Source organism: Nicotiana sylvestris, chromosome 3, assembly GCF_000393655.2.
Source record: "Nicotiana sylvestris chromosome 3, ASM39365v2, whole genome shotgun sequence".
NCBI lineage: Eukaryota > Viridiplantae > Streptophyta > Magnoliopsida > Solanales > Solanaceae > Nicotiana > Nicotiana sylvestris.
In genome coordinates, this window is record NC_091059.1 from 211,774,997 (window position 1) to 211,784,444 (window position 9,448).

General features: G+C 35.8%; 2 protein-coding genes across 5 annotated transcripts in view; both read right to left on the reverse strand.

Annotated features, from left to right (window-relative positions):
* Positions 1-3,253, reverse strand: part of LOC104250068 (ABC transporter C family member 13) — a 34,759-nt gene extending 31,506 nt beyond the window's left edge. For all 4 annotated transcript variants that reach the window (XR_011406343.1, XR_011406344.1, XM_070171450.1 and 1 more), the window contains exons 1-6: positions 3,121-3,253; positions 2,198-2,239; positions 2,027-2,113; positions 963-1,118; positions 751-882; positions 97-197 (exon numbers count right to left, since the gene is read on the reverse strand). Coding sequence is in view for 2 of the 4 variants with exons in the window: in XM_070171450.1 (XP_070027551.1) it covers positions 97-197; positions 751-882; positions 963-1,118; positions 2,027-2,113; positions 2,198-2,239; positions 3,121-3,159 (557 nt within the window). In the remaining 2 variants the exon portion in view is untranslated. The remainder of the gene's footprint in view (positions 1-96; positions 198-750; positions 883-962; positions 1,119-2,026; positions 2,114-2,197; positions 2,240-3,120) is intronic.
* Positions 3,254-6,712: 3,459 nt separating this feature from the next.
* LOC104250067 (uncharacterized) lies at positions 6,713-8,772 on the reverse strand. The gene is made up of 2 exons (XM_009806603.2): positions 8,662-8,772; positions 6,713-8,119 (listed from the first exon to the last, which is right to left on the reverse strand). Exon 2 carries the CDS (start codon positions 8,075-8,077, stop codon positions 7,094-7,096), a length of 984 nt encoding a protein of 327 aa, XP_009804905.1. The 5' UTR covers positions 8,078-8,119; positions 8,662-8,772; the 3' UTR covers positions 6,713-7,093.
* Between the last annotated feature and the right edge of the window lie 676 nt (positions 8,773-9,448).

A 9,448-nucleotide genomic window follows, 5' to 3' on the forward strand; every position in this document is an offset into this window, starting at 1 on the left:
CAATGCGATTAACTCAACTGCCTAGGAGCGCACAAAACAGCTAGATCTTTGTATCAATACAATTACATAATGCCAAAAACAGGAAGAGGAAGTTACCTTCTATTCTGAGGCCGTGCTGTAGTTCTGATAATATTAATCAAAACTGCAAAACTCACATCCAATAAAGCACTGCAGCTTTCTTTAAGACATAGTAGAACCTGAAACGCCAAAATTATAGTAGACTCTTTCAATATTCGGTGGTCAGCACTCAGCAGAATCTAGGTGATAAATATGTGCATCGAAACAAGTATCAAGAATTGAACATGGGCAGTTGTTCAAGAGAAATAAAGCCTACTCAACAGATACTTTCTCTCACATAAGATGATGGTTTATAGACCTTAGGGTGTATATCCATGAAAACCAAAAAGCATCAAAAGCTAACACTGCCGCTTTTAGTTTCACCTTACTGCAGAGAATCTAATAATCTGCTTTGGCATTAGAGTCAACATTTTGAGCAGAATGCAATGTAAATGCCCAACAAATACATGAACTAATTAAAGTAATAAACAGTATCTCAATGCATTCCTCAAGAATAAAAGAATATCTTCTGATTCTGAGGTGCAACAAGATCCAGATTGTTTACTTGTAGGAGCAATTTTAAAAATGAATTGAGATGCATTTAACAACATAAACAAGTATTCCTTGGAGAAAGTAAATTTCGTAGATCCAACATATTCACCATCTTAAATTCCAGTAAATTAAAAGGCATACCTGAAGAGAAGAAAAATCTCTTTGTAAATGGGGTACCAAAAGAATAAATTTCAACATCCACCAAACGCATATGATGGGGTTGCAGCAAATGACATAGCAGTACCCACACTTAAGGACCAGCAGAATGGTGGCCTGAAAAGGTATAATGCCTGATGAGAAATGGAAGCCGCTGCTACAAAATGCATAATTTGGTAGAGAAGTGCAAAGCTCACCCAAACTGAGAATTGCGAGAATCTGAAGAGCCATTCATGATATGGTTCAGGAAAACTGTCAAGTCTTTTCTTGATTAGCACAATCATGTCAAAGAGTGCCATGCTTGCACCCAATGCAGGTAGAAGATGTAAGGAAACCGTTAGTAGACGGGGTACCTATTTAATCCATGTAATCATTAGTCCATGAAGCACCTCATGAAGGAAAACATTAATCCAACTATGTAAGTGAAGCGTCCATGGAAATAATTTGCATGATTATGAGTCAGAAAGAGGAGTTAGTTAGGTAGAGGAATGAGAAACATGAAACAAGGGATTTCATATCTGGAACGCAAAAGAGTAACCATATTAAATAAGGACATGCTACTTTGTCTTCTTTAAGTATACTCCACAAACATCAAGAAAGAGCATGCAAAGTACAATTGTCTAAAACAAAAAGGTAACATGAACTGAACCCTCAGCCTTATAATCACAGAAGATATTTATCTTGAAGAGATTAAAGACATGAACACTTCCCGAGCCATGTCTTCATCTCTATATATCCTTCTTATGTGCCAAAATCCTATGCGATTTCTCCCATTAGAAACTTGTTAAGAACTACAGTTGCCAAGCCACATGACAACAGTGAATGGACAAAAAGCATTGTTAAATTTTTTCTTGCACAAAGCACCAATTCCTGATAAATTTCCTTCTTTCCTGTTAATTATCATCAGGGGAAGCAACAATAAACACTATCTAACAGGTAAAAGAAAACTATGTGTGGTTGATAACATGCATTTTAAATTAAGTGCATGCTTCCCAAAATGCGGATCATGCCAAATGAAATACTTTCCTAAATGGAATGGCTGCACTTAGAATATAATCAATGGTAGGAGTCCTACTTTTACACAAAACGATAATCCATTCCTCACTTCTAAGCATTAATCCATGGTTTAAAGTCCAAATCAGAAAACTATACAGAGGCAATGTCTTTCTTCTTTTTGAAAACAAAAGGAAATGTGTAGTAATATCCAATTTAAGCGGAGTGGTAAAAGGGAACAACTCCTTGCAATGAAGACACAGCATACCCTTTTTCCATCTTTGGCACTCCTTTTACCTGCTCCGATGGCAGCAACAAGGACAATAGTCACGATATTAGCTCCAAAGCCCAGAACTGTGAATGTGGTTAAGGTAATAAACAATAATTGCAATTTGTATAACGTTCTTAGCATAAAAGAACATACATAAATTTAAGGATATAAGTTGCTGAAACACTGTGAAACTCCGTTGCTATCCCATACCTGACCACCCAGAAATAAAAACAGTGTTTGTCCGTTAGAATCAAAACAATAACACAAACATAAGGTTTAATGGTAGCAAGACAGAAAGCATGATGTTCCTTATCTGCAAGGAGAGAGAGTGAACAAGATTTAAGTGGTATTCATGTCCCCCACGTTCCCTTACTCTCTCGTCATTAAGGGGGATTCTTGATTGTTTTTGATTGAGGAAGTTTGTAAGACGCTCACACAGAATGTATTTGTAGTTCTTGCTTTAAAAAATTCGCGAAACAAAGTTGTTACTGAGGTTCAAGAAACGGAGTATTTCCGATGTTTAATAATTAAGGTTACCGCCGGAGAGATTATCTGACTATCACACAAAATCTTGAACACTTGCAAAGTAAATCGCAACAAAAAGGCTAGACAAATTTTCAGATAATTAAAAGCGAAAAGGAACATTAGCCTTTTTATTTTTATTTTTATTTCTATTCATAAAATAAAACAAAAAAGCATCAGAAGAAAAGCCATTGCAGAAAACTGCTGAAATTTAAAAGAGAAAGAATACCGTGCAGCAAGGTGAGTAATTTCGAAAGTTTAGGTACTAAGGTATCCCACTCTGTGTAGTAATTACAGTCTAAAAAAAATTGATGAGGTATCTCATGAGTTGGAAGAAAAGTGGGCGAATATCTATCTACTCTGCTTAGAATCTTGTATTCTTGAAAACAAAACCTGTCATAAAAATTCAAGACATTTTTCTAATGCATAAACTGGACTATAAGTAAAAGATATAAGAAAGAAAGATGCTTGTCAAGGAAAAATGATCAAAAAGTAAATTATAGTGAAATCAGAAGAAAGTAACAGTAGAAACTTGGGTATGGACGAGGAAAAAGAAAAAAGGAACATACATATGGAGACTCAGGGCAGACGCGCTTCATCAATTCCATATGGAAACCTTTGCTTCAAATTGAGGAGAGATAGAGGAACGGTCGAATTGGAAGAAATGGCGGAGTAGTGCATGGATGGCAACATAGAAGCGAGTTGGCGAATCCGACGTCCCTTTAATGTGTTTTTTTATGTCAATGCGGGTCGGGTTTATGGATCATGACGTCCCTTTACTGTGTTTGTTTTATGTCAATGCGGGTCGGGTTTATGGATCATTCGGCAAGGTAAAAATTGCACGGGCGCCTATTTGGTCGCCCTCATTTAACATATTCCCATTATTTTAAAAACTTTTAACTTCTACCCACTTTTTAAATAACTCCAGTCCCCTTTCTCCTCCTCCTTGCTTTGCAACTCTCTCGAATTATATAAAGGAGAATCTCAATTAAAAACCTTAGAACGTTCTTCTCATTCAGTGATACTATAGTCTCTCAATTACTAACAAAGGAATTGACTGATTCAAACAAAAATTAAAGAAATGCTAGATTAATGGAGGATTCGTGTTTTTATCATTGCCCGAGGGGCTTTTTTATCTTCATAAAGGATACATATTATCCATAGAGATCTGGAGGTGAATAACAATATTCTTCTAGACGATAATGAACCTCAAATATCAGATTTTGGATTGTCGCATGTTTTTGGTGGCAAAGATTCAAAAGCTAAGACAAATCGAGTTGTTGGAACTTAGTAATCATGCATGCAACCTTGCTAGAGCTGAAGTTCGACAGTTACAAACAAAAACTTCAGCTCTAGAGCTGAAGCTTACAAACAAAAACTTCCGCTCTAGAGCTGAAGTTCGACAGTTACAAAATAAAAAACTTCAGCTCTATACAAACAAAAACAGCTGAAGCTTACAAACAAAAACTTAACAAAAACTTCAGGTCTAGAGCTGAACTTCAGGCCCGGTTACTAGAATGCTGAAGTTTTGCGTGATTGTCTTTGCTACTTCAGCCCCGTATGCTGAAATTATGCGAAAAAACGGGTACACTTGTAATTTTTTTTCAAAACGAACACAAGTTAAAACGTGATACAAAAAGAGTATAGATGCAAATGCCTTGTGCAACTTTGCTCGTTGCTTTCCACATGCCCCTGAGTCTGCATATGTGCTTTCGTCTTTTTCTACTTTTACCTTTTTTTCCGCCTCATTTTTCTTTTACTGGCTTCTGCTTTTTTAAGCTTTATGGGTACGGGCCGAGGCTGGTGCGATTTAAAGCTGAAGAGGCCAATAGACTTTACTTTACTTTACTTTACTACTACTATAACGGAAAAAGTTCTAAAGTCTGAAAGCCACATCCTCCCCACTCGACTATTGCTTCTTACAATTGAAATGCTATAAAGTTTTACAAAAAGAAATACTATAACCTTTCAAAAATATAGATCACGAAATATTTCACGCTCCCCTTCCCAAGAGTCTGAATAATGGCACATTCTTATTTCTTTTAACTTGATTATTATTGCTTTTAACAAAAATTACGATTATGTTTCTTCATCACCGTTTTTAACGTAAAGAGTGACATTTTGATAGAAGAATTCTTTGGATTATGATTACGGTAATATATATAGGTAATTGATTTATATTGTTGAAAAAAATACTAATTGATTTTATGTTATAAACTTTTATTAGAGAAATATGTGAATCTTCTTAAAAAATGACTTCTAAACGGTGATATCTGAATACTAATTAATAAACATCGGGTGAAATCCTTACCCAAAAAGAAAGGAGAAGAGAAAAAAGAGTACTAAATATGAAAAAGGAACATGTTGAGTCTCACGTCGACAATGAAGGGGATGGGTGGTTTCTTTATATGGATTTGGGCAATCCTCACCTCTTAAGCTAGCTTTTAGAGTTGAATTAGGCCCAAGGTTCATTAGCTAGAATGAAGAAAGTGAATAGGGAGTCAAAAAACAAATCCACTATGGCAAGGCGCAATTGCTTTTGGAATGGATCTTATACAAATTTTTCATGGTATACGTCACGAATCCACCAGTTAATAGCATGTTGGTGGACGTCACATGTTAGGATTAAAAATCTAAGGAAGCATAACAAGATTGATGATTCTGAAAACTCTTAAGTGGCAGTGTCCATGTCCAAAATAATGCTAGAATGAACTTTTTTTGGTCATATGCTAGAATGAACTTTAAGATAGTGTTAACTTTTGTGTCACCTAAAAAGCAAGGAAAGGTAACTTTCTTTTAAAAAACCGAAGACCCAAAAAACCAATTTTCCGTTGAAAATGTGAATTAATCTTTTGCTTTGATTCACCGATCTGAAGGATAGGATACTAAAAAATTGAAATAGCTGTATATACAACCTTGCTGAAGAAAACAAATCATCTTATCGAGAAGCAAGAGACCCAGAAAAATACCAAGAATTAATGACAAATGAAAGAAAAGAAAGAATGCATGTTAAATGATAATACTATAAGAATAAATTACTTTGGTGACCATATGCATCTACTCTTGCATTCTTCCATCGGCACAATCCCATGCTTTAAAGAACGAACTTCTGAGAAACTCAAAGTAATTATTATAAGTACATTTTACGATTAAAGAAACAAGCTTATGATAAAGCATCCTGAACAAATTTTCCCAGTAAATCTTCACAAAAAGCTACATAAGAGTAAAGACGTAATTCAGCTAACATTATATTTGTTTGTTAACCTTCACCAAGAGATTCTTATAGTCCGAAGAAAATAGGAAAGATACAGATCTTCTGGCTTACTTTTAGTTTCCTTAACCATACACTAATCTGTCAACCTAGCCTTGGAAAAAACTTATCCGCACCGGATGTTTACACCCGACCAATAAGCAAATAACACATGTCACTTTATTTAACTACAATTATTAGTACTTAACTGTAGTTAAGTACCATATATTTTGCACATAACCTTGATTAAATATTAATATAAAAACACCCAACATCTTGAAATTCCATGTTATGTTCTAGACGGAAATGTCAAGTACATCGACAGTACTGTTGTCTACTAGTGGTGAATATGCTTTACCATACAAAAGGTAAATGGCTTAGTTTGCGAAAACAACATACATGTATATTCAAAAAGATTAAACTCATACAAAAGAACTTCATCAATTGCACTTGGCCTTGCATAATTATATTATTACTAATCATGAAAAGGTTATCAAACTTAATCTTGAAAAGAAATTTATATTTGACGACTTTTTTTTGTGAAGACAATAATAGCCTAAGTGGGGTTACTAACTAAACTAAAGCTTAGGAGAATTTTTTTCAACACACTAACAAATAACAAACTAAATAATACCTAAGAAATTGTCTCCCCATTACATTCTTGGTTGAGGTTTTTCGTAGAATATCGTGCAGAAGAGGAAGAAAGACGAATGCAGGTAAGTTTTTTCTATAGTCGCACGGCCACTGATTTTTTTTTTTTTTTTTTGATTTCTTTATTTATTAAAACAGGACTCCTAATATACCTTAATTAGTTTCTTTCTATGGTTAACTTTAAGTAAACACCCGGTCTTTTAAGTGCTACTTCTGATTGTCAGAGCTGCGGCATGCAAACTAAGGGCACACTAGAAATATAAAAAACACCAAACGAGTACCAATAAAAACCAAAGCAACATAGAAATCTAGAGCACACCATACAAGTATCAGGAAAACGCATATTATGCCTTCCAAGACTAGCGAAAGATTAGGGGGAAAGAAGACACCATCCTTCCCTGGTGAAGTCCAGGCAGTTGTATAAATCTGAGTGTCTTGAGGAAGCACCAGTGCAGGACAAAGAGTTGAATCCACGCAATCAAGGCTTCATTTAATTATACAGATAGGACACTATAATCCATGCTATGATGACTGTGCGTTCAGCTATGACAACTCTCACTTGACCAACATGGAATGTAGGAAGGTTAACATCCCAAAGAACTTCTAAGACAGAGAAGTAAAAATCTTAATTCAGTGACATTTCAACTAGATCCAGGGTCAAGGACAGGTAGTCGGCAGTAAAGACTAATTGCCTTATCTGTTTGATGTGTCCCTGGAATGAAGAACTGAAATATGACTGTTAGGCAAGCACCCTGCTGAGCAATACCATAGAAAGCACAATCGGGCTTTGCAAAGTGACACTGAAGACTCTTGAAGAAATGCTTCACACTCACTTGAACCATCATTGCATCTCCTCTCTGAAGTGCTACTCTTGTTCTTGACTGAGCACTCAAATTTTGGTCACCTGTTGGGCTCTCTGCTTGTTCTCCAATAACTAACAGCTTCCGGAACTCAGCACCAAGTGTAATCAGGGTAGTAGAAACTTGCAGATGGAGATCACCATACTTACTTATAGAAACATTAAGCACATCACCAACATTTTTCATTCGATCCACGAAGTTCTGTAACTGATGCATATCTGGGACTCGTATAAGTGTCTGAGGCAAATCTTGAGCCATATCAAGGGCTGCTTGTAATTCAAGTACATCAGACCTTGACAAGGGCTTAGAGATGGGCACATCTTGAATAACAGCAGACCTGTAACCTTTTGCCTCCAAAGTGAGAAAAGGCATAGGTTGTTGAGAATGAGGAGGGAGCTTCTTTACCAGCTTGATTTGGAGGCGGTTAGGGGCACTGTCTCCGACAGGATCTCCACCGTGACTGGCACTGAACTCGGTGTAAATACTAATGATACTACGAAGGGCACGGTGCAGAAGAGAAAGATCAATAGTGAAAGATATCCGATCATCATTTTGGCTAGAGATGCGATACTCATCAAACAGTGCCTCAATGCGGAATTGAGCAATGGATTGGATGCCATCACCATTGAGGAGGTTATGGAGAAAATATACATGGTCTCTCGTAAGGTAGAGGTAGCAGATCTTTCCCATTTTGTCAAGAGCTGGAAGGAACCTCTTATCCAGGAGGTTGACACCATTGTCTGTTAGAAATGCCCTGAACTTCATTTTGTTCAATATTCTACAAGGAAATGTGTACCCCCGAGATTACTGCAAGACCAAGTGATCTCTTCAGTATTTATGAAAATATCAGGGGATTCGAAATAAACGACATATGCAACTATAAAGGTTCTTAGCTGACCTGGACTAGCTAGAGTTCATAGATATGCAAATAGAGCTTTTGACAGTCATAACATCACTCAGTATACATGCAGTAAAATAAATTAACCAGCAACGCTAGTGTAAAATACTCTAGACCAGTAGTAAGAACTATAGATACAGCCCAAACTGCACAAGCTACAGTGCATGCGAAAAACAATAATCTAGGAGCCCTAGAATTCAATCATGAATTCAATAAAAATACGGATGTAAAGAGATATACGGGACTCTATATACATACTAATGTTCTATATTGACCATTCAACTATCGATTTCAAAAGTAAATAAATAGGAAACCAATGTATCAGTCCCGGGAAACGTCGATTAGCAAGTAATCGGTTGCAAATACCAGCAAAAGTGAAAACTCAAATAGATGAAATATGACCGAACATCGATCAACGATTAGGTTTCATTTCGAGAGAGGAGAAACATACCAGTTCGTCGAGAAATTCTAGGCCAGTTAGGGTTTATAGCTCTTTCCTTTTCACACATGGCGGGAGAATTGAAGGGGGGAAATGAGGACCTGTTTCTGATTTCCCCTGTTCAGAAGAGAAATGGTTAAAAGTGCTCTTATACCCCTTATACTTTGACTAGATGATAAATTAGTCCTTCAACATTTTTAAGTATAAAGATGACCATTCTGTTTTATAATTGGGTGTGTTTGGAATGAAGGAAAATGTTTTCCATGGAAAAACATTTCATGAAAAATGAGTGGTTTTATCACTTATTTTTCTTTGTTTGGTTGGTGAGTGTAAAATATTTTTCGAAAAATATTTTCTAGCGTTTGGTTAAAGAGTAGAAAATATTTTTTATGCTACTCTTCTCACTCACTCCCCCAAGTCTCTAAAAATTCATAAAACCCAAAGGAACTAATGTGTTGCCTTACTTTTTTACGAAAAAAAAAAACGTTAAAATTTGTGCTCCATAACTAAAAAGAAAATACTCTTTTTTGGTTGAAAAAGAAACTACTATTCCTACAACATGAAAATAAAGTACTCATTTTATTGAAATAAAAGAAATATTTTTTCTACATCATGAAAGAAAATACTTTTTTTATTAAAATGGAAAAAAAATACCTTTTCTACATGGTGTCACACCTCCTTTTTCCGACCCCGCGAAGGGCGTAGGAGTTTTTTCCAATTAAAGGACAATCGAAACGGGATTTATTTATTTATTTCAGAGTCGTCACTTGGGAGATTTAGGGTGTCCTAAGTCACCAAT

What these genes read in the sequence shown, in the direction of transcription:
- LOC104250067 (XM_009806603.2), bottom strand. Translation starts at nt 8,077, where the DNA reads ATGAAGTTCAGGGCATTTCTAACAGACAATGGTGTCAACCTCCTGGAT.